Here is a 24939-nt window from a genome sequence, read left to right on the forward strand (position 1 = left end):
ATCATATTAAAGATAAAAACCTGAAATATCTGCAGGATAAATACTTGACTTACAAAACTCTGCTCACCAAACAATAAAAATTGCCTAACTGTTAAGTGTAATTAAAAAAATCTGACTTCGAATTTATGGTAGCTGTTATATAAAAATGAGTTCATTGTCACCGCCCTACTGTTATATTGCTAGTATTCATTGATATTCTTCATTCCTATTTAGTTGGTTTACCCTGATGAACTCAAACTGAACAGCAGAAATGACTGAATTAGTCGAACAAAAAGACTACTTCAAAACCTGTTTACGTTAAATCTAGAGAGTACTTTTTAATACTGCAAAAACGTTTGACTTGTGACCTGTAAAGTAGAATAAAAATGAAGCTAAAATCTATTTTAACCTCGCAATATATTTCTACGTGGGCCAAAATAGTCCTTATCAAAATACACAATTTATTCTTAATTATTTGGCTGCAAGATGTCATGAATAACATCCCTTTTTTTAACAAAGAACTGAAGTTCTGTGTCCATTCCAATGCATTCCCACTATCACTCCAGTACCAAACCACTGGAACAGCAGGGAATCAGGGCAAAATGGGGTGCACCAAGTCCTGGAATTAATCTTCACTTTCAGGATAATTATGTAACAGTGGAATTTCTGCCTTTTTAAAAAATAAAATCATTGTTTATGGAGCAGGGGAATGAACCTGTGGTGGAAAGCACTTTCTCTGGATTCTGCATTTCTTTGGCTGTCAGCTTTTCTATTGTGCTGGTCCATCTGGTTTACTGACAAGCTCAATTAAGAAATTCCACTCAAGGATCCAGCAACAATCCCGAATACATTCAGAATAGTTTCTTAAATGTGGACTCAACAAATAAAAGCCTTTTGCTGTTTTGGCAAACTTTCTAGTCTCGTTAGCAAGAGTTAATATAACTAGGTAAATCATTGCACTTCCATCTAACTGCAGCTTCAGCAGGGTAGGCAGCAGAGGTCCTGGATTATTACACTTTTAGCAAGAACCCACAAGGTTTAAAATGTACCTGTGAATTATTATGGTGTTTAATTTTATACAATCACACAGTAATAATGTCATGAGTATATAGAAAGAAAATTTCGACTCTACCACTGGAGAGTTCTGCTCAAGTATACTCTGTTCACGTATCTGAAAAGTTAAGAACCATGCAAACAGACTCTAAGTAGCCATTTTATAGTCATCATGAATAATAGTATAAAGTAAATTTATTTCAATATTTATTTCTTCTATATGTTTGATCAAATACAATACTGACAGAATTTCAAATGCAGCATAAAGTAATGGACTTTTGTACAACATAGGCAAAAGTGAGGACTGCTGATGCTGGAGATCAGAATCAAGATTAGTGTGGTGCTTGAAAAGCACAGCAGGTCAGGCAGCACAACATATTTAAGATTCAACATCATGTATGTATAATGTATGATGAATTAATATATAAAATGTATTATTCCATAGTATGTTACTTTTTTTCAGTACACGTTTATTAGTACACATTCATCTTTTAACAACATTCTGTAAAGAAATAAATTGTTGCCTTCCCAGTCTAATCAATTTTACAGTTATTTTAACCTGCTACAGAGGTAGTCTGACAATATATAATTTGTGCAGAATCTCCCTGTCCTCATGCACTTCCGAGACCTAGTTAATGAGAGTGATAAAACAATAGATTCCATTGAAGAACCAAGATAAAACTGAAGCTAGAAATTCCCACTATAGTTCTATTTCCAGATTGCAACTTCACTAAATGTAAATTGTCAATTATTACTAATGACTTAGTCATTCTTTGTTTGTATTTTATGTTCATATATTATTTCAAATTATGTGACAATTCAGATGTCAAGTTATTCTTTAAAACATGATTGCTTTACAGTTAACAATAATTTATTACTGAATCATGGAACCCAAAGTCTCCAAGAATTCTACCAGTTTCATCTTGTAACTCCAGCATGAGATTAACAAATCTCCAGGGAAATGGCAGAAATCTGGTTATACTGACCACCACTATTTCAGGAAGATGTCTTCATTCCTTTTAAGGTGAATGTTCGGGCATTCATCCAGGTGTAATGACTCCTTATTTTTCCTTTAGTTCCCACAGCCAGGCCTGAGCAAGGGCGCCAATAGAAATATTCACAAAGTTATGTGAAAAGTCTGGGTGTGTGGGCAGCATCTGTAAGACTGCCTCAATGTCATAAGATTGTGGATTTGGTAAGAAAACAGAATGCACTTGAAGAGACCTCTTCCACAAGAGATTTTCCCCTCTCCCCAGCCCCATGACTCTGCAAATGCCATTTGGTTTAGCACTGGAGAGTAGTGTAAGGTGAGAACTTGACTAACATTAAGCTACCAACCCAAGAAATTGCACAGCCATAGTCACAAAAACATATAAACTTGATAATATAGATTTTTGAATACAGTTGTTTTTAACATATTATACATAATGTCTCCATTACAATCATGGTTGAGCTTTGAAAATAATCCTTTTTCTGTAAAGTATTTTGGAAAATACTGAGTAAGGTGCACTGTAAATATAAATTTCTTACACATACAGTAGATTTAAGTAAGAAGCATTGTTGACATTTTTTCTTAACAGTGCAGTTTTAATTTTGAGTACTGCAAGAAATATCCTATTCTGATACAAATACTTGCTTGTGACCTGTAATTAAATTCCAATATATTCCCAACAGACAGCTTTCAGTTGTAACTCATCAATATGTATGAATTTTATGTATAATATATATTTTAAACACAGTGAAATATCCTTTCTATAACAATATGTCAAAGTTTAAATTAATTTTCATCCTGAGATATGTATTGTTAGTACATCCAGTAATGCAAAAAATAAGTATTAGCTTTGTATTATTAATATGCATACTTACACTACTTTTTACTTTCTTCAGTTTCAGTTGGTGCTTCAGCATCTACCAGTTCTGAATATTCAAATTGCATCCCTGATTGTTTAATTTTATTCTCAATCTTTGTTACTCTTTCTTTTAGTTTTTGTTGTGTAGAGTTGTATTCTGCCAGAAGTCGAGCAAATTTAGTCTGTAAAAGATCAATTGCCATATCAAGTCTTGTTACTTTCTCTTCCATGTCCTTTGGGTCAGCTCCAAGCTGGGCAATATCTAAATCCAAAAGTCCATCCTTCATTAGAATTTGCTTTCCCTTTTCTTCCAGCATTGCTTTTGCATCAGGATATTCTGTGAGTGCTTCCATTAGATCATCTTTGGAGAGGCAGAACAAATCTGAGTAGCCTATACTCTTAATGTTTGCTGTTCTTCTATTCCCAGCTTTACTACCTTTGATATTCAGAATACTAATTTCACCAAAATAGCTGCCATCACTTAGAACCACAAACTGAGTAATTCCATCATCAGCAACAACAGCAAGTTTTCCTTCTTTGATGATGTACATCTCTCTACCAATGTCTCCTTTGCGACAGATATAATCCCCTGGGCTGTACACCTGGGGTCTTAGCTTCAACACCAACTCAATCAGCAGACCAGCTTCACAATCTGCAAAGATTCGAACTTTCTTCAGTGTATCAAGGTGGACATTGATGGCAATTTCTGCTCTTAACTTGTCAGGAAGATACTTCAAGACCTCTCTTTCATCTACAGCTTTTTTGTTTGTCCACAAGTAGTCAAACCATTTGATAACTCTCTTTTCCAAATCTTTGCTCACTTTTCGAAAGTGCATGTACTGCTTGATGGCGTCAATCCTTGACTGAAACTCTGCACGAGCTGCATTCATGTTGGAAATCATAGAACCAACATTACCAACAATGGTGGCAAAAATCAGCACTCCAACCAGGAAATCAGCCACTACAAAAAAGTATTCTGAATCCTCTACAGGAGGAGGTGTTTCACCAATGGTAGTTAGTGTCAGTGTTGACCAATAGAGACTGTACACATACTTCCGAGCAAGCCGGGAAAACTCTGGAATGGATACATTTGGATATACCCATGTATCTGCCCCAAACCCTATAGCTTTGGAAATTGAAAAATACACACAAGCATTCCAATGAATAATAATCACAATGTACATGACAAGGTTGGAAATCCTGAAAATGTTTGGATAGTTTGTCCGAGTTTCAGTTCTTGAAAAGAATTCAAACAATCGACTAATCCTAGTCAAACGATTTAATCTAATTTCTGGATATTCCAGTCCAAATAAAAAATACAGAAAGTCAGTTGGTACAAGTGAGATGACATCTAATTTGAATTGGATTGTGGCAAAGTATTTTTCTCTGAGTTTCTTTCCATCACTGACCAATAGACCTTGTTCCAGATACCCTATGAAAAAAAGTACCAAAATAATTAATTAATGATATGTTTGGAAATAGATATGAGAAAAAGTACCAAAATAATTAATTAATGATATGTTTGGAAATAGATATGGTGTAAGATTTAAGCAAGAAGAGCAATAAAATATAAAAGAAACACACTTCAATCAAAATACATTAAGTTTTGTGGGCGGCACAGTGGCACAGTGGTTAGCACTGCTGCCTCACGGCGCCAAAGACCCAGGTTCAATTCCCGCCTAAGGCGACTCTCTGTGTGGAGTTTGCACATTCTCCCCGTGTCTGCGTGGGTTTCCTCTGGGTGCTCTGGTTTCCTCCGACAGTCCAAGAATGTGCAGGTTAGGTGAATTGGCCATGCTAAATTGCCCGTAGTGTTAGATGAATGGGTAAATGTAGGGGAATGGGTCTGGGTGGGTTATGCTTCGGCGGGTCGGTGTGGACTTATTAGGCCGAAGGGCCTGTTTCCACACAGTCAGAAATATAATCTACTGCCAAATATGTTGAAAACTAGTGTATTAATTTCTATTTTAGGATTTAGCCACAAAGCAATGCATTAGTGTGAGAATATCTGTGCATTCTACATGAAATTCCACACATTTTCAAATTTCACCTTTTGCAAATAGAGTGCTTTCTGGCCTCACCTAACTATTATATAAAGCAAGACATATCTTATTTTCCTGAACAGTCCCATCAAGGACAGTTGGTTAGCTTGGCCACTCAACATCGAGTACAAGTGACTGAAGTGCAAGCTGTGCTTACTTAATGGGCCTTCCCATGAATGTCACATGTCTCTGGTTAATTTATGGACTGAGGCATCCACCTGAAGCAGCCAGGTTCCAAGGCTACAAATGCCAAGACATAACAGTGGTGGGGAGAAACAGAGAAACATAAAAAATAGGAGCAGGAGAAAGCCATTCAGCCACTGAGCCAACTTTGCCATTCAACAAAATAACAGTTTATACTTTACATCAACATCATACTTCCAATCTCTCCTCCTAAACCTTGTCACCTTCAGCTTTAAGAAAACTATTTCTTTTTTAGATATATTCAGTGACCATGCCTCCATAGCTTTCAATGGCAGTGAATTCCATATATTCACAACACTTTCAGAAAGTAATTCCACCTCATCTGTTTTAAATCTGCTACCCCTTATCCTAAAACTATGACGTCTTGTTCTAGATTACGCCACAAGATGAAATATCTGCTCCAGCTCAACTTTGTCAATTCCATTTAGCAGCTTACGTAGCTCAAGTAGATCTCATCTCATTCCAGCATGTATACGGCAACACTGCTCAAACCGTCCTGAAGCCTAGCCTTTCATCTCTGGAATTAATTTAGTGATTTTTTTTTTCTGAACTACATCCAATGCAACTGCATCCTTCCTCAAGTAAGGGGACCAAAACTTTCTTCTAAACTCCAGTGAATATAGGTGCAGTCAACGTAACCTATCCTATGACAAACCTGTCATTCCAGAAATGTGTGTCGTTGGACATCGGAGTGCATCTGGGAAAATTAACAAACAGTGAAATTCACAACTAATTTTGGAGGAACTGTTGGGCGAAGTTCACAGCACAGAATCAGATAAGTTAATTGTTGTTCTAAGTCTGTCCAAGAGAAAGGCTGCAGTAGTGAGTATAGTGGATTCTTTCTTGATTATATGTTTTTTGAGATAAGTCTCTTGATTACACTTAAAATATAAGCCATAGCTATTAATTTAACCTGGAGCAGTGTTTGTAGAGGAATAAGACTGTGTTATTTTCTGGGTCTGTAGATTGTGAAGGAGCAAAAAGGGCCTTTGTAGTGATATGTACTTCTTGTCAGATGTGGGAGTTTAGAGAGAGTTTAAGGGTTACTGTGGATTATATCTGCCGTAAATACTGTTGGATACGAATCTTATCAGATCGAGTGGATCGGTTGGAGAGACAGATAGAAGCGATGAGGAATTTGCAACAGTATGTGATGGATGGCAGTTATAGGAAGGGGGGAAAAGTCTCAGATACAGTCACATAGATGGGTTAACTCCAGGAAGGGTGAGAGAGGCCGATACCTAGGACAAGAGTCTTTTGTGGATATACCCATTTCAAACAGGTTTGCTGTTTGGGAAAATGTAGGGGGTGATGGATTATCAGGGGAACGTAGCACGAACAGCCAAGTTTCTGGTAATGAGACTGGCTCTAATGCAGCGAGGAGTACGTCGGCTTCCAAGAGATCATTTGTGTTGGGGGATTCTGTAGTCTGCGGTACAGACAGACGTTTCTGTGGCCAGCAGAGAAAAAACAGAATGGTGTATTGTTTCCCTGTTGCCAGGATCAAGGATGTCTCAGAGAGGGTGCAGAATGTTCTCACGGGGGAGAGGGGCCAGCAGGAGGTCATTGTCCATATTGGAACCAACGACATTGGAAGGGAAAAGGTTGAGACTCTGAAGGGAGATTACAGAGAGTTAGGCAGAAATTTAAAAAGGAGGTCCTCAAGGGTAGTAATATCTAGATTACTCCAGGTGCTATGAGCTAGTAAGGGCAGGAATAGGAGGATAGAGCAGATGAATGCATGGCTGAGGAGCTGGTGTATGGGAGAAGGATTCACATTTTTGGATCATTGGAATCTCTTTTGGGGGAGAAGAAGGACGGATTGCACCTAAATTGGAAGGGGACTAATATACTGGCAGGGAAATTTGCTAGAACTGCTTGGGAGGATTAAAATTAGGAAGGTGGGGGGAGGGAGGGGAGGGGGCTGGGACCCAGGGAGATAGTGAGGAAAGAGATCGATCTGAGATGGGTACAGCTGAGAACAGAAGTGAGTCAAACAGTCAGGGCAGGCAGGGACAAGGTAGGACTAATAAATTAAACTGCTTTTATTTCAATGCAAGTGGCCTAACAGGGAAGGCAGATGAACTCAGGGCATGGTGAGGAACATGGGACTGGGATATCATAGCAATTACAGAAACATGGCTCAGGGATGGGCAGGACTGGCAGCTTAATGTTCCAGGATACTAATGCTACAGGAAGGATAGAAAGGGAGGCAAAAGAGGAGGGGGAGTGGCATTTTTGATAAGGGATAGCATTACAGCTGTGCTGAGGGAGGATATTCCTGGAAATACATCCAGGGAAGTTATTTGGGTGGAACTGAGAAATAAGAAGGGGATGATCACCTTATTGGGATTGTACTATAGACCACCCCTTCCCACCCCAATAGTCAGAGGGAAATTGAGAAACAAACTTGTAAGGAGATCTCAGCTATCTGTAAGAATAATAGGGTAGCTATGGTAGGGGATTTTAACTTTCCAATCATCGACTAGGACTGCCATAGTGTTAAAGGTTTAGATGAAGAGGAATTTCTTAAGTGTGTACAAGACAATTTTCTGATTCAGTATGTGGATGTACCTAGTAGAGAAGGTGCAAAACTTGACTTTCTCTTGGGAAATAAGGCAGGGCAAGTGACTGAGGTGTCAGTGGGGGAGCACTCTGGGGCCAGTGACCATAATTCTATTAGTTTTAATATAGTGATGGAAAAGGATAGACCAGATCTAAAAGTTGAAGTTCTAAATTGGAGAAAGGCCAATTTTGATGGTATTAGGCAAGAACTTTCGAAAGCTGATTGGGGGCAGATGTTCGCAGGTAAAGGGATGGCTGGAAAATGGGAAGCCTTCAGAAATGAGATAACAAGAATCCAGAGAAAGGATATTCCTGTCAGGGTGAAAGGAAAGGCTGGTAGGTATAGGGAATGCTGGATGACTAAAGAAATTGAGGGTTTGGTTAAGAAAAAGAAGGAAGCATATGTCAGGTATAGACAGGATAGATCAAGTGAATCCTTAGAAGAGTATAAAGGAAGTAGGAGTATACTTAAGAGGGAAATCAGGAGGGCAAAACGGGGACATGAGATAGCTTTGGCAAATAGAATTAAGGAGAATTCAAAGGGTTTTTACAACTATATTAAGGACAAAAGGGTAACTAGGGAGAGAATAGGGCCCCTCAAAGATCAGCAAGGCGGTCTTTGTGTAGAGCTACGGAAAATGGGGGAGATACTAAATGAATATTTTGCATCAGTATTTACTGTGGAAAAGGATATGGAAGATATAGACTGTAGGGAAATAGATGGTAACATCTTGCAAAATGTACAGATTACAGAGGAGGAAGTGCTGGATGGCTTGAAACGGTTCAAAGTGGATAAATCCCCAGGACCTGATCAGGTGTACCCGAGAACTCTGTGGGAAGCTAGAGAAGTGATTGCTGGGCCTCTTGCTGAGATATTTGTATCATCAATAGTCACAGGTGAGGTGTCGGAAGACTGGAAGTTGGCAAACATAGTGCCACTGTTTAAGAAGGACGGTAAAGACAAGCCAAGGAACTATAGACTGGTGAGCCTGACCTCGGTGGTGGGCAGGTTGTTGGAGGGAATCCTGAGGGACAGGATGTACATGTATTTGGAAAGGCAAGGACTAATTAGGGATAGTCAACATGGCTTTGAGTGTGGGAAATCATGTCTCACAAACTTGATTGAGTTTTTTGAATAATGAAGATTTTGAAGATTGATGAGGGCAAAGCAGTAGATGTGATCTATATGGACTTCAGTAAGGTGTTCGACAAGATTTCCCATAGTAGACTGATTAGCAAGGCTAGATCTCATGGAATACATGGATAACTAGCCATTTGGATACAGAACTGGCTCAAAGGTAGAAGGCAGAGGGTGGTGGTGGAGGGTTGTTTTTTCAGACTGGAGGCCTGTGATCAGTGGAATGCCACAAGGATCGGTGCTGGGTCCTCTACCTTTTGTCATTTACATAAATGATTTGGATGTGAGCATAAGAGGTACAGTTAGTAAGTTTGCAGATGACACCAAAATTGGAGGTGTAGTGGACAGCAAAGAGGGTCACCTCAGATTACAACAGGATCTGGACCAGATGGGCCAATTGGCTGAGAAGTGGCAGATGGAGTTTAATTCAGATAAATGCGAGGTGCTGCATTTTGGGAAAGCAAATCTGAGCAGGACTTATACACTTAATGATAAGGTCCTAGGGAGTGTTGCTGAACAAAGAGACCTTGGAGTGCAGGTTCATAGCTCCTTGAAAGTGGAGTCGCAGGTAGATAGAATAGTGAAAAAGGCGTTTGGTATGCTTTCCTTTTTGTCAGAGTATTGAATATTGGGAGGTCATGTTGCTGCTGTACAGGACATTGGTTAGGCCACTGTTGGAATATTGCGTGCAATTCTGATCTCCTTCCTATCGGAAAAATGTTGTAAAACTTGAAAGGGTTCAGAAAAGGTTTACAAGGATGTTGCCAGGGTTGGAGGATCTGAGCTACAGGGAGAGGCTGAACAGGCTGGGGCTGTTTTCCCTGGAGCGTCGGAGACTGAGGGGTGACATTATAGTGGTTTACAAAATTATGAGGGGTATGGATAGGATAAATAGGGAAAGTCTTTTCCCTGGATCAAGGAGTCCAGAACTAGAAGGCATAGGTTTATGGTGAGAGTGGAAAGATATAAAAGAGACCTAAGGAGCAACTTTTTCATGCAGAGGGTGGTACATGTGTGGAATGAGCTGCCAGAGGATGTGGTGGAAGCTGGTACAATCGCAACATTTAAGAGGCATTTGCATGGGTATATGAATAGGATGGGTTTGGGGGGACATGGGCCAGGTGCTGGCAGGTGGGACTAGATTGTGTTGGGATATCTGGTCGGCATGGACGGCTTGGACTGAAGGGTCTGTTTCAGTGCTGTACACCTCTATGACTCTATGACTCTAAATCAATCTGGTCAACCTTTGTTGCATTACCCCTATGGCAATTATATACTTTCTTTGGTAAGGAGACCAAAACTATACAAAGTACTCCGTGTATGACCTCACCAAAACCTTTTCAGCTTCACTAAGACTTCCTTGTACCTGTACTGTCAGGAAGGCCAGCATTCAACTTGCCCTATTAACTGCTTGCTGTATCTGCATGCTTGCTTTTAGTGAACTGTGTGCAAAGACACTTAACTCTCTTTCTGTCTGCTTCCCAATCTTTTCCTTTAGCTCCTCCCATTTCCTCCAAATCCAGCAAATGGGCATGGGCACTCGGACGGACCCCAGTTATACCTGCCTCTTTGTCAGCCATGTCAAACCATGCCTCCTCAGTACCTACACAGGCATTGCATCGGTGCAGCATCTTGGACCCAGGTTGAACTGAAGCAGTTCCTCACCAATCAACCACACCGCCCCGTGGCCCAACATTTCAACTCCCCCTCCCACTCTGCCAAGGACATGGAGGTCTTGGGCCTCCTTCACCACTGCTCCCTCACCACCAGACGCCTGGAGAAAGAACGCCTCATCTTCCGCCTCGGAACACTTCAACCCCATGGCATCAATGTGGACTTCAACAGTTTCCTCATTTCCCCTTCCCCCACCTCACCCTAGTTCTAAACTTCCAGCTCAGTAACTGTCCCCATGACTTGTCCGGACTTGTCCTACTTGCCTATCTCCTTTTCCACCTATCCACTCCACCTTCTCCTCCCTGACCTATCACTTTCATCCCCTCCCCCACTCACCCATTGTAATCTATGCTACTTTCTCCCCACCCCCACCCTCCTCTAGCTTATCTCTCCATGCTTCAGGCTCACTGCCTTTGTTCCTGATGAAGGGCTTTTGCCCGAAACGTTGATTTCGAAGCTACTTGGATGCTGCCTGAACTGCTGTGCTCTTCCAGCACCACTAATCCAGTTCCTCAACTTCGCCCACAACGTCTGACTTGGTCCATGTCAGACACCTCTCTCCCCTTTCTTGACCTCTCCATTTCCATCTCTAGTGACAGTCTCCAGATGGACGTTTACTCTAAACCCACAGACTCTCACAACTACCTGAACTACACCTCCTCCCAACCAGTATCTGGCAAGAACTCCATTGCGTTCTCCCAATTCCTCTGCCTCAACCTCATCTGCTCAGACGAGGAGACATTTCACTGCCAAGCATCCCAGATGTCCACCTATTTCGAACAATGCGCTTTTCCCCCATGTCATCTAGACAGCCCTCTACCGCACCACCTCCATTCCCCGTTCCATTGCTCTAAAGCCAATCCCCTCCAAATGCAATAAAGACAGCGACAAATCTCCGCATTCAATGCATCATCTTTAAACACTCCCGCCAACTCCAACTAGACCCCACCACTAAGGACATCTTCCCCTCCCCACCCCTCTTTGCCTTCTGCAAGAACCGTTCCCTTCGCCAATCCCTGCTTTGCGCCACTCTCCCCACCAATTCCCCCGAACCCCCAGGTACCTTCCCCTGCAACCAGAACAGACGCAAAACCTGCCAGTACACTACCACTCTCACCTCCATCCAGCGCCCCAAACAATTCTTCTAGGTGAGACAGAGGTTCACTTTCCTCCTTTCCAACTTAGTTTATTATATCCGGTGCTCACGATGTGGTCTTCTCTATATCGGGGAGACCAAACGTAAACTTAGGGAACGGTTCGCTAAGCATCTCAGCCGGGTCCGCAGGGGCTGAATGGACCTCCCAGTAACTGCCCATTTTAATTCATCTTCCCACTCCCTTTCTGACATGACCATCCTTGGCCTCCCCCTTTGCCACAATGAACCAAACCGCAAATTGAAGGAACAACGCCTCATCTTATACGTGGGCAGTTTAAAGCCCGGAGGACTCAACGCTGAGTTCTTCAATATCAAATAACCTCCCTTCCCAGCCCCTCCCCCTCCCTTCCACTTCTCCCAGCCACCAACTGGATTCATCCCTCTCATTGACCAACCAGGTCATACTTTCTATCTGTCTTCACCTATCCTCACCTCATCACCCTGCCCCCACCACCTCCTTTATCCACAGCTCCCCTTCCTCCCACCACAGTCCTGAAGAAGGGTTAGACCCGAAATGTCGACTTCTTAATTTCCTGATGCTGCCTGGCTTGCTGTGTTCTTCCAGCCTCCTGCTTGTCCACCCAATTCTTAATTCATTTTTATCACAAATTCCATGTGCTTTGATTTTTCACAATAATCATTTAAATGGACTTCATCAAAAGCTTTCTGAAAATCCAAATACAGCATATTTACTGGTTCTCTCTTGTCTGAATTTGAATTTGAATGATATTTTGTGACTTGTACTTTACAGTGAATAATACAGTAAAATATAGTGAAAAGCATCAACCTTCACCACAATCCAATGCCATTTTGAATAATAACAGAAAGAATTAAAAAGATATAGCTAAAAGAGAGTCCATCTTTGTTTCACTGCCTCTGCCATGGGTTCTGAGTCCTGAACAGGTTCACCAATGACACCTGTACTATCATTCCTCCTCTACCACCTTACCGCGCTCTGTGCTGGATCCACCAATATCAGAGTCACCACACTTCAGGTGCCAGCTCTTTGCCGCCGTACCCATCTCATCCATCTCATGCCGATGCTGGGTCCCATGCTGGATCCACATTTACCCCTTAACCAGGAACACCCAGCTCCGCTGTCACCGCTGCCTCACCAATAACCAGGAGTCCCCCGTTCTGGGTCTACACAAGCAGAAGTCCCCCTCTGGGCCTACCAGAACCAGGAGTCCTCCTCTGGGCCTACCATAATCAGGAGTCCCCTTCTGTGCCTACCACAATCAAGAATCCCTCTCTGGGCCTATCACAACCAGGTCTCCCTCTCTAAGCCTACCACAACTAGGAGTCCACCTCTGGACCTACCACAACCATGTGTCCCTCACTCTGCTGCCAGGCTAGACCAACACCAGAGAGTCCTACTCCGGCCATTTTCCTTTATGATGTCACCTTCTCTGCCACCACTGACAGGAAGAAGGTGAAGAAAAAGAAAAGAAAAAGAAAGACGATGAAAAGAGTATAGAAAGAAGGAAGGAAGCAGCTGGTCTGGAATGGATGGACTCAGGAGCCCGAACACTGCTTTCCTTGCCGGCACTGCCATCCTGGATCAGATCACTATCTGATATATCCTAGTTACATCTTCAAAAAACTCCAGTAGGTTTGTTAAACATGATTTCTCTGTCATAAATCCATGTGATGTTGTATAATACTGTTGGTATGTTTTAAATGTCCTGTTATCACATTGTCTATAATAGGCTTCAGCTTTCTCCCCACTACTCATGTTGGCTAACCAATTTGTAGTTCCCAGTCTTCTCCTCCCTCCATATTTAAACTGTGGGGTTAAATTTGCGACCCTCCAATTTGCTGGGACTGTTCCAGAATCTATAGAAGTTTAGAAGATGTCAACTACTATCTCCACCCTTTCCATGACCACCTCCTTTATTACTCTGAAATGAAAATTATCAGGCCTTCCCTCTGGGGATTTATCGGCTTTCACTTTCATTAATTTCTTTGTAGTTTTTTTAAAGTACCTGTAATACCAATATCCTTGAATTCCTACTTTCCAACAGAACTTTGCTTCTCTAACATTTCTCAGAGGTTTTTGATGCTTTCTTCTGCAAAGCAGTTAAAAAAAGTAATTGCTTAATTGCTCTGCAAATTCCTTGGTCTTCTTTAGCAATTATAGAGAGATGATGGCCTAGTGGTATTATTGCTAGACTGCTAAGCCACAGACCCAGATAATGTTCTGGGGACCCAGGTTTGAATCCCACCATGGCAGATATTAAAATTTGAATTTAATATTTTTACAAATCTGGAATTAAGAATCTATTGATGATGATGACCATGAATCCACTGTCAATTATTGAAAAAACCCATCTGGTTCACTAATGACCTTTAGGGAAGGAAACTGCCATCTCTTCCTCGTCTGGCCTACAGACCCACAGCAATACAGTTGACTCTTAACTATCCTCTGTGTAACTAGGGATGGGCAATAAATGCTGCCTAGCCAGGAATACCCCCATCCCATGAATGAATAAAGAACAATTCTGCCTTTTTAGACTGTAAAGGCCTACACTTGTCTTCACTAATTATTTTCTTTTTACATACTTCTAGAAGCTCTTACAGTCTACATTAAATTTCATTGCAAGTTTACTCTCCATCTCTATTTTTCCATCTTGATCATCCTATTAGTCTTCCTTCCCTGAATTCTAAACTGCTTCCATTGCTCTGGCCTGCTATGTTTTATATGATGTATGTTTGGAGCTAATACTATCCTCAATTTCATTGTTAGGTTGGACAAACTTTTTTGTTGTGTTCTTTCACCCAAACGAAATATATAATTTTTGTAATGGATGCATTTAGTCCTTAAATATTGAAAGCTATCATGCCTTTTGTGTATTTTATATTGCAGTCAACTTGTCTTTCATGCCTGTATAGTTTCATTGGTTAGATTTAAGATCCTACTTTTGGATTGAACTACTTTACTTTCTGTTCCAATGAAGAATTCTATCACAAGCCTTGTCAGAACAAGATTATGAATTAACCCATTCTCATTTCACAAAACCATATCTAAGATATCCTCTCCCAGAGGTGATTTGGAGTTAGGTGCCAGAAAGTGACAGAGCACTGTGAATTTTTCATTCCTGCTTGCTACAGTCCAGCAATGGGGGTTAAAATCGACCCTCACATAGATGGCAAATAGCCTCGAAACTCTTTGACAAAATAAATATCTGTACACTTACCTGTTTTTGTTCTTAAGTACATGTCGAGTATGTAAATAACATCTGATACATAATCAAGGATGAACCATGTGCTCAAGTAGTCAGACTGAAGTTCTTCAAAACATGCTCTAAATGAGAAAAGAAGTGAAAACAAAATGAAAAATACCTCCGTATTCATTCAATTGAATTTAACATTTTCTACCAAGGTATTTAAGATGTTTCAATGAATTACCAGGGGATCAGTAATGATCTTCTTGAAGTAACAAGTTATAAACTATTGAGAGATTATGGTAATTTTCTAGTTCCTTTTGGTTAATCTCAGCACAGGCAGAACTATAAACGTCCATATATTAATTATGCTATTAGCCTTTATAGAGTCATTTACAGCACAGAAGGAGGACAAATAGCTCACTGAGCTCATACCCCTTAGTGTGTATGAGGTGAATTTCTGCAGATGTACATTGAGAAACCAACTAAAGGTCGTGTTATTTGGGATTTATTGATATTAAATTATTGTGTAATAACAAGTGCTCATCAATAATCTTGCTAAACAGAGCCATTGGGAAATAGTAAAGTGATAGAATGTCGTAATTAAGTTTGAATGTGGTAGAGTTCATTTTGAAACTAGGTTCTTTAGACCTGAAATAAATTATGAAGGTAATGGGGCTGCATTCACTATGGTTGACAAAAGTATTGGATAGTAGCTTGGCAACAGCAAGTATTTAGAGATACAATATGGTTTAGAACATAAATACATTCCTCTATGGCACAAACACCCAAAGTTGAAGATACATCAATTATGGTCAATGAAAGAAGTGAAAGATTGCAATTGATCAAAGGATTTGGCTTTCGTCAGAACATTTGGTAAGTTTAGGATTGGAAATAATTTAGAAACCAACAAAGGAGGACATAGAAGCTGATCAAGAAAGGGAAGTGAATTTAAATGAGGGAGGAACATAAAGGTGGACCGTGAAAGATTCTTACATTTAAGAAAAGGAAACATTTGGCTAGGAGGAAATAGCCTGAAGAAGGGTTACACCTGAAACGTTGACTTCTTCACCTCCTGCTGCTGCCTGGCTTGCTGTGTTCTTCCAGCCTCCTGCTTGTATACTCAGGAGAAATACAAGTCCATTATATGTCGAGAAGAAGGTAGCGAGAGAAATAATGGATACATTGGTGGTTATATTTCACAATGCTATATATTCTGGAAAGATTCCATGGACTGGAAAGTAGTAAATGTAACCATACTATTTAAGAAGGGAGGAAGAAGGTGAATGAAGAATTATAGACCTGTTAGTTTGATGTCAGTAGTGGAAAAATGTTAGCATCTATTATAAAGGATGGATAACTGGACAGTTTGGAAAGAATAGCAACTTTAGGCAGAGTCAGTATATATTTATGAAAGAGAATCAAGTTTGACATACCTGTTGAAGAATTTTGAGATATTTTCTTGTAGCATTGATAAAGGAAAACCAGAAAGTATGGATAATTTAGATTTTCAGAAGTTTTTGATGAGATATCATACGCAAGGTTAGTAAAGAAAATAAGTGTGCATGGGAAAATATATTGGTATACATTGAGAATTGTTTAACAGAAATAAAGCAGCACAGGAATAAATAGATCATTCTCAGGATAACAGGCTGTTATGAGAGTGATATTGCAAAGATTAATACGAGGTTCACAGTTGTTCACAATCTTTATAAATGATTTGGATGTGGAACTAATTGTAATATTCACAAATTTCCTGTGTAGGAATGGAAGATATGAGAAGGATTAAAGGACTTGGATATTCAAAGTGAATGGGCTAGAACATGATCACACTGTGAAATTATTTGGTAGCTAAGAACTTGAGTGTTGCTGAGATAAAACTATTTTGTCAAATCTTTCTTTCAAATTCATTCATGGGATGTGGCTGTCATTGGCCATATTAGCATTTATTACCTATCCCCAATTGTCCAGGAGGCAGTTAAGTGTCACTCACATTACTGTGGGTCTGGAGTCATGTGTAGTACAGCAGTTTCCTTTCCCTAAAGGACATGAGTAAACCAGACGGATTTCTCCTGACAATCAAAAACAGTTTTATGGTCATTGTTAGATTCCTAATTCCAGATACTTTATGAATTCAAATTCCATCATCTGACATAGTAGGATTCATGGAACATTACTTGGGTCTCTGGATTAACAGTCCAGTGATAGTACCACCTGCCCTTTCTCTTGCATTCATCAGGTCTCTATGTATGAATACCAATTCTCAGGGAAAATCACATTTACACTGTATAAAAGGAGAGCGCTGTTTAAATAGACAATGAGCTCAAACTGGTAGAGACATTACCATGGAGAATGTCCCCGTGAATGATGATTGACAGTCAACAGTCAGCAATTGGCCTGTTTTAAAATTTAAACAAAACCTGATAGTCGCCTGTCAATCATTCATGGACTCATTTTCCATGGCAACACCTCTAAAATCAGAGTCTATTTGACAATCAATCAGCACTTCCCCTTTTACAGTATAAATGTTGGTTTTCCCTAGAAATTATGTTCTTGCACAGTTTCCTGATGAGTGTTTGTTGAAAGTTTTTAAAGAACTGTCTTTTTATCCCCTATATGCAAGTGTGAGGTTATTAATTTTTGTAGAAAAAACACACTGAAAAGCAGAATAGTTCTTAAATGGTGAGAGGTTGGGAAGTGTGGGTGTTTCAAGGGAATTTGGTGCCTTTGTTCATGAGTCACTTAAAGTTAAGACATGAATGCAGCAAACAATTATGAAGGCATATTAGTCTTCATCACAAGGTGATTTGAGTACAGGATAAAGCTGTCTTGCTGCAGTTTATAGACAGCATTGGTGAAATCTAATCTGATGCATTGTGTACAGTTTTGTTTCCCTTATTTAAGGAAGTATATTCTTGTCATTGAGGAAGTGTAGTGAGATTCACTAGAATAGTCCTGAATTGGTGGGACTTTGCTACGAATGGAGATTAAGGCAACTGGGTCTGTTTTTAGATTTGATTCTATGGGCAATTTAGCATGGACTGTGGGAGGAAACTGGAGCACCCGGAGGAAACCCACGCAGACACAGGGAGAAGGTGCAAACTCCACACAGACAGTTGCCCGAGGCTGGAATCGAACCTGGGTCCCTGGTGCTGTGAGGCAGCAGTGCTAACCACTGAGCCACCGTGCCGCCCATCGTGTTGTCTAGAGATTCAACCACTGAGGAGTGACTTCATTGAAAATTTGTATAAGGCATGGCGGGGAGGATGTAAATAATTTGCTTTCCCAAGCTAGTGTGTCTAAAACTAAGGGATATAAGCTCAGGACAAAGGATAGGCTATTTAAGACTGAAATAAGAGAAATTTCTTCAGTCAGAGGGTGGTGAATGTTTGGGATTCTCTAACCCAAAGGACTGTGGCAGCGTCATCACTGAGCAGCCTCAAGACAGAAAACAGTAGATTTCTGGAAACTAGTAACATCAATGGATACATAGATACTGTAGCAAAGTGACATTGAGGTAACATCACTATAACTATAAGCAAATAAAAAGGTCTAACACACATCTGTACAGATGTTGCAGAAAATACAGTTGAATTTGAGCTTCACTCTACTTCCAACACCTAAAAGCATCCTCTAATGATGAAAGGAAACTGTTACTCAAACTGTGCTCACCTAACAGAATCTGGAAATATCTGGCTGAAACAATTCTACAAAGCAGTTCTGGTCGAGACAAATGTTTTGATCCAGGTAGCTGCCTAAGTTAGCGTATAAATGATTCCCCATCCTGAACATCTCACCCCTTCCCAGCTCAGGAGCTAAACCAGCACCACCCCAAACCTTCAACCCAACCCAACCCCAACCTACTCATTAGCTAAAGAACACCTCCCAGTCCCTGATGTGACAAAGCATTAGGTATATTAAAATAGGATCATACAGGGCAAAAGATTTGGGTAGTATTACTTTATGATTTTGAAGCTGGATAACTCAAATAGTCTGCTAGGCATTCTCCATGCCATTCCCAACAAAACATTTACACCTACAACAAGTTCTTAAATCTTGTCAACCCTATTGTGATCAAAATTCACTATCCACCATGCTTGTTGACAATCATATTCTCAATTTCAAATCTCCCTAATACTTTTACCTCCAACTTCAGTGATCCCTTTCAGTTATATTTCCTTGAATATACCCAGCTTTCTCTGAAGTTGGTTTACTTCTCGTACCTTACTCATTTGTCTCCATTATTGGTGGGATTCCTTTTATTTGTTATGCTGTGTCCTTTGGAAGTATCTCCCCAAAGGCTCTATCCCTCTTTAGAGGCAATTGTCTCCTTGGGCTGTGTTTTCAGAACACAGCTTAATCTCTTTCTGTTTTCCCTTCCTTTTGTTTTGTAAAGTGCTTTGATAATATTTTCTGCGTGTAGGAAATTATGATAATATCTAACCTGTAGTTGATGCTGTTCTATATATTTTTCAAAACCTTTTTCCTATTCTACTTTTAATTTCTCCTATCCAATACATCATCATTCTAGGCTAAGAAAGTAATCCACAATTGCCAAGTTGGCATGGACGAGTTGAACCGAAGGGTCTGTTTCCATGCTCTCCAGGTCTACGACTCTATAATGAAGCATTTGGGATGAATCTAGGTGATTCCTTACTATTTGTTTCCATTGACAAATAAAAATATTTTGACTGCAGTTAGTAACTAACAATATCAAGGGTCAAAGGTGCAAACTCACATTTCAATGCTTTGTTACACACAACAAAAGTATCTATTCCATTTAGTTTATTTGTAATACATTACTCATTTATCATATAAGGTACAGCTCACTTTACAGATATCTTCCCCAACACATAACATATAATTAAAGTTTCCCTCAAGAAATACATCACTCAATAACAATCACTCAATAGCAATGGATCTTGCTCCAAATGAATTGTCAAGGAGACACTATGAAGAACAGGATATAAACTAAATAATTTAATAGTTTAATAAAAATTCGTTTGTTTCTTTTGAAACCTGTTACATAATTTTTGGTTTAGAGCCCTTTAACTTCTACTTTTTGATTTTCAATAAGCTGTACACTAACATAAAGTTAAGACAATCAATTTCCAGATTGTTATGATTTCCTTTAAATAAATAAACAAATTTACCAGATGACCCCAAAATGAAGAAATTACCAATAAGAGATCACCTTTACTAACATTTAGTTTAGTATGAATCAAAACTAATCTAGAATGAACGTGAATTAACAGGCAAATGATGTTTTAAATAAGAAGTTAAATTTCTCTTTATGTAGTTGGTAATCTTACATAACCCCTAGCATCAGCATCATTCTCACTAACACTGATACTATGTAATTAAACTATCTGACAATATGTTATTACAGTCATAGAGTCATAGAGATGTACAGCATGGAAACAGACCCTTCGGTCCAACCAATCCATGCCGACCAGATATCCCAACCCAATCTAGTCCCACCTGACAGCACCCAGCCCATATTCCTCCAAACCCTTCCTATTCATATACCCATCCAAATGCTTCTTAAATGTTGCAATTATACTAGCCTCCATCACTTCCTTTGGCAGCTCATTCCATACACATACCACCCTCTGTGTGAAAAGTTGCCCCTTAGGTCTCTTTTATATCCTTCCCCTCTCACCCTAAACTTATGATCTCTACTTCTGGACTCCCCGACCCCAGGGAAAATACTTTGTCCATTTATCCTATCCATGCCCCTCATAATTTTGTAAACATCTATAAAGTCACACCTCAGTCTCCGATGCTCCAGGGAAAACAGCCCAGTCTGTTCAGTCTCTCCCTATAGCTCAAATCGTCCAACTCTGGCAACATCCTTGGAAGTCTTTTCTGAACCCTTTCAAGTTTCACAACATATTTCTGATAGGAAGGAGACCAGAATTGCACACAATATTCCATCAGTGGCCTAACCAATGTCCAGTACAGCCGCAACATGACCTCCCAACTCCTGTACTCAATACTCTGACCAATAAAAGAAAGCCCTCTTTACTATCCCTATTTACCTGTGACTCCACTTTCAAGGAGCTATGAACCTGCACTCTAAGGTCTCTTTGTTCAGCAACACTCCCTAGGACCTTGCCATTAAGTCTTTAAGTCCTACTAAGATTTGCTTTTCCAAAATGCAGCACCTTGCATTTATCTGAATTAAATTCCATCTGTCACTTCTCAGCCCAATGGCCCACCTGGTCAAGATCCTGTTGTAATCTGAGGTATTCTTTATTCACACTTTGTAGATTGTGGGGTCAGAAACTTTCACTTCTGAGTTTCACTCCCATGGGTCACAGCAATTCTAATGGTCTAGATTTCAGAGTTCCGTTTTTTCAAAATCAATAACACCCTGGATTATGGTTTGGTGATGTCTGGAAGCCACATATCTGTTTAGTGTCTGTAAGCTATTCACACCAATATCCTGGTTATAGTGTCTGTAAGCTATTCACACCGATATCCTGGTTATAGTGTCTTAAGCTATTCACACTGATATCCTGGTTATCGTGTCTGTAAGCTATTCACACCAATATCCTGGTTATAGTGTCTGTAAGCTATTCACACCGATATCCTGGTTATAGTGTCTTAAGCTATTCACACTGATATCCTGGTTATCGTGTCTGTAAGCTATTCACACCGATATCCTGGTTATAGTGTCTTAAGCTATTCACACTGATATCCTGGTTATAGTGTCTGTAAGCATTTCATACCAATATCCTGGTTTTACCAGCCTGCATTGTGCCACTAAAAACTCTTTTGTCCTTTTCTGCCAAATAGGAAAAGTGGGCTCTACATGTTCTTCTTCCTGTCTCTGCTTTCTCTTTGAGACTTCATTCTATGAACTGAATATTTCCTTGAATCTCTCCTTTAAACAATTTCTTCTTTGTCCCTTCTTCCTGTCCTTCTGTCTGCCAGTAATATGGTATCATAACCTCCTTTTAGTTGGTGCTACTTCCATGTCAAGGGTCATTAGAGACTTCACAAGAATTTTAAAGAACTTACAAATATTCTTTATTGCTTTAAGGTCACAGGTCTTGCCATCTGATCATTCTGTTCTGATTCAGTTACTAAAGAGTTCTTGATAATATTCCATGGATAACTAATGTTCAATTTCACCTTCTTACGCCAGATACAATTGTCACTTCCTACAGTATTGAGATTGACTTAATATGATTAAGTATATCGAGAATTACAATCCTCACTAAGCACTTCACAATGTCAGTGTAATATTTATATTGGGTTATTTGTGAGTTTTGTTTGCATTTCATCCTACCTAGCGATGATCATTGTCCAGTTATACATCACAGGCATTGTAATAATCATGAGCCAGTTGTAGTACATGTTTCCTGCTGGATCAAGAATGGGAAGCGTAGGAATCATATTCATCAGCCTGAACATGAAGTGTAGAAAATAGAAGCAAAAACAATTATGTTAGTACTTTATATACAACTTAGGGCAGGTAATACATTGTGGTAATATCATTAGACTAGTAATCCTGAACCTGAGTCTATGGTTCTGGGTTATGTGAGTCTGAATCCCACCATGGTAAATGGTGAATTTTAAATTCAATGAAAATCTGGAAATAAAAGGTAGCATAATGGCAACCTCTGTCAATTGTCATTTAAAAAAAAACTCTTACTCAAATATATCCTTCAGAGAAGGAAATCTGAGATTCTTATCTGCCTGATGTACATATGACTCCAGATCTACAGCAATGTGGTTGACTCAACTACTATCTGGGCAATTAGGGATCAATCATAAATGCTGGTCCAGCAAGCAGCATACACATCCCATGAATGAATTTAAAAAATTAATATACATGACCATTTAAAAAAATGTGAATTTGAAAGAGAAAAGCGACATTAAACACTGTAGTGATTGGAACAAGGGTCAGGTGGAGCTCATTGCATATGAGATCCCTGTTTGCAGATGTTAACCTGGGCCAATCAGGAAGCCTTGGCTGACAAATATAAATAGGAGTATCAGAGATTCTCTTCACACTAGGGACTGGCTCTGAGCTAAATGGTCAAAGTCCATGTATTGTGGATATATAAATAAAGGGTGACTTGATGATGGGATATTGGCCTCGTGGAGTTATTTCAAACATACTATCTTTAAAAAATTGTGATAAAACAATTTTAAGTGACAGCTGTTTAACAATTCTAACAGTTGTAATTGTCAACTATACGTGTCCAACATCAATGGACAGTTCATTTTCGCTTAAACACCAGTTGTTGACAATCCAAGTGAGAATCTTACTACCAGTACATTTTAAAAGTTACTAATGTGAAGAAAAATAGTTGTGTGGAAAGAGCAAATTTAAAATTTTATTTTAAAAGTTTGTATTTCTCAATTTTGTCATAGTCTTCAGCAAATTATATTTTGTATTCATGATAATAATCATTTAAAATGCCTGGTTATATATATGTTAGAAAAATGTAGACTCTGTTAGTGAGTTTTGAGAAGATTTGTAGCTCAGGTTGAGGCTCTGGATGTAGGTTTGCTCACTTGGAGGCTCACTTGAAGATGTTACCTAGTACGGAGATAAAACATCAGAAAATGAACCTTCCAGCTCAGCGAGCAAACCTTCATTCATGTAAACTCTATTTTAGTTCATTCATAAGTTCAATTTTTAAATTAATTTTAGCACAGAAAATTATTTATTTTCAGAGATAGAATCCCTACAATGTGGAAACAGACCATTTAGCCTAACAAGTCCACACTGACCTTCCCAGACCCACACCCCCTACCCTATTATTCTAAATTTACCTTTGTCAAATGCACCTAACCTATACCTAACCAATTCATCTAATCTGCACATCTTTGGATTGTGGGAGGAAACTGGAGCACCCAGAGGGAACCCACTCAGACAAGGGGAGAATGTGCAAACTCCACAAAGGCTGGAATTGAACCTGGATCCCTGGAACTGTTAGGCAGCAGTGCTAACCACTGAGCCATTGTTAAACAGATTAAACAAAAATGGCAGAAAATAAATGATCCGTTATAAAGTTTTACCAAAAACATATTTTTTTGTTTCGGAATAACCAGCAGGCAGAAATAGAAATGGAATGTTAATTATTCATGTGGAGTAGAATTACAGGTGGCAGAAAGTCCTTATCAGTTCTGAAGAATTACGGGCTGACTAGTGAGTAAGGTGACCTAGACAATGCTTAGTATGAGTGGAGAGGTGGCAGTGAGGTAGAAACCTCAACAGAAGGTATTGTTTGAGGGAGGTTTAAACAGTTCAAGAGTGAAAGTGTGGTGGATGGGAGATATAGAGTACTTGGAAGAGGCTGAAATTGGCTAATTATTGCTTCTGATGCCAGTAGCTCATGTCAAGAGCTATTCACTGCAAAATTTCCAGCCACTGACCCGTTCTCAGAGCTATAGTACTTACTAAATACACTCAAGTAATGGTCAGTCTTATGTAAAAGGTAAGGCCCCTGTATTGTGCCAAAAATGATTTTTTGTGTATGTCATGTAAGGGTCAACCCTTATCTTTCAGTCAAAAATATGTAAACTCTCTGTACTTATCCCTGACTCACTTGCCCTAATGCAACCTCAGCTGTTGATAGAATCAGAGAATAGCACACAGGAAGTTGTTTGATTCAACCATCAAATTAATTTAATCTTAGAAAACTGACTTTAACAAAAGAATATTTGGTGTGTGACTGGCCCAGCTCAATTTCTGTTCAATAATACTTACTAGGATTTTGATGGTGTGATGTTCAGCGATTGTAATGCCAACAAATGTCATGGGGAATTAATTTTACTCATACTGGAGATGGCATTGTTATTAATGCTACTAACCACTTATGAGCCCAAGCTTGAAGGTTGTCCAGGTCTTGCTGTACATGAAGACTGGACTGCTTCAGTGTCTGAGGAGTCGTAAATGTGGCTGAATATTTTGCAATTATCATTAGTGAAAATCCCACGCTGACCCTCAAATGGAGAGAAAGTGAGTCACTCTCAATGCCCCCTCTTGAATTCACCTCTTTTGTCCATAGCTGTAACAAGGTCAGGAGCAGAGTGACCTGACCGAATCTAAACTGAGCATTAGTGAGCAGTGTCTTGCTGCCTCAGTGCTGCT

General features: G+C 39.7%; 1 protein-coding gene across 1 annotated transcript in view; it reads right to left on the bottom strand.

The window, feature by feature from the left end:
- Positions 1–1222: 1222 nt before the first annotated feature.
- Positions 1223–24939, bottom strand: part of cnga1b (cyclic nucleotide gated channel subunit alpha 1b) — a 48835-nt gene continuing 25118 nt past the window's right edge. Inside the window, exons 6-8 of the mRNA XM_072568855.1 lie at positions 22123–22239; positions 14859–14965; positions 1223–4314 (exon numbers count right to left, since the gene is read on the bottom strand). Of these exons, the coding sequence (XP_072424956.1) occupies positions 2900–4314; positions 14859–14965; positions 22123–22239 (1639 nt within the window). The 3' untranslated portion in view covers positions 1223–2899. The remainder of the gene's footprint in view (positions 4315–14858; positions 14966–22122; positions 22240–24939) is intronic.

This window comes from Chiloscyllium punctatum, chromosome 1 (assembly GCF_047496795.1).
Source record: "Chiloscyllium punctatum isolate Juve2018m chromosome 1, sChiPun1.3, whole genome shotgun sequence".
Lineage (NCBI taxonomy): Eukaryota > Metazoa > Chordata > Chondrichthyes > Orectolobiformes > Hemiscylliidae > Chiloscyllium > Chiloscyllium punctatum.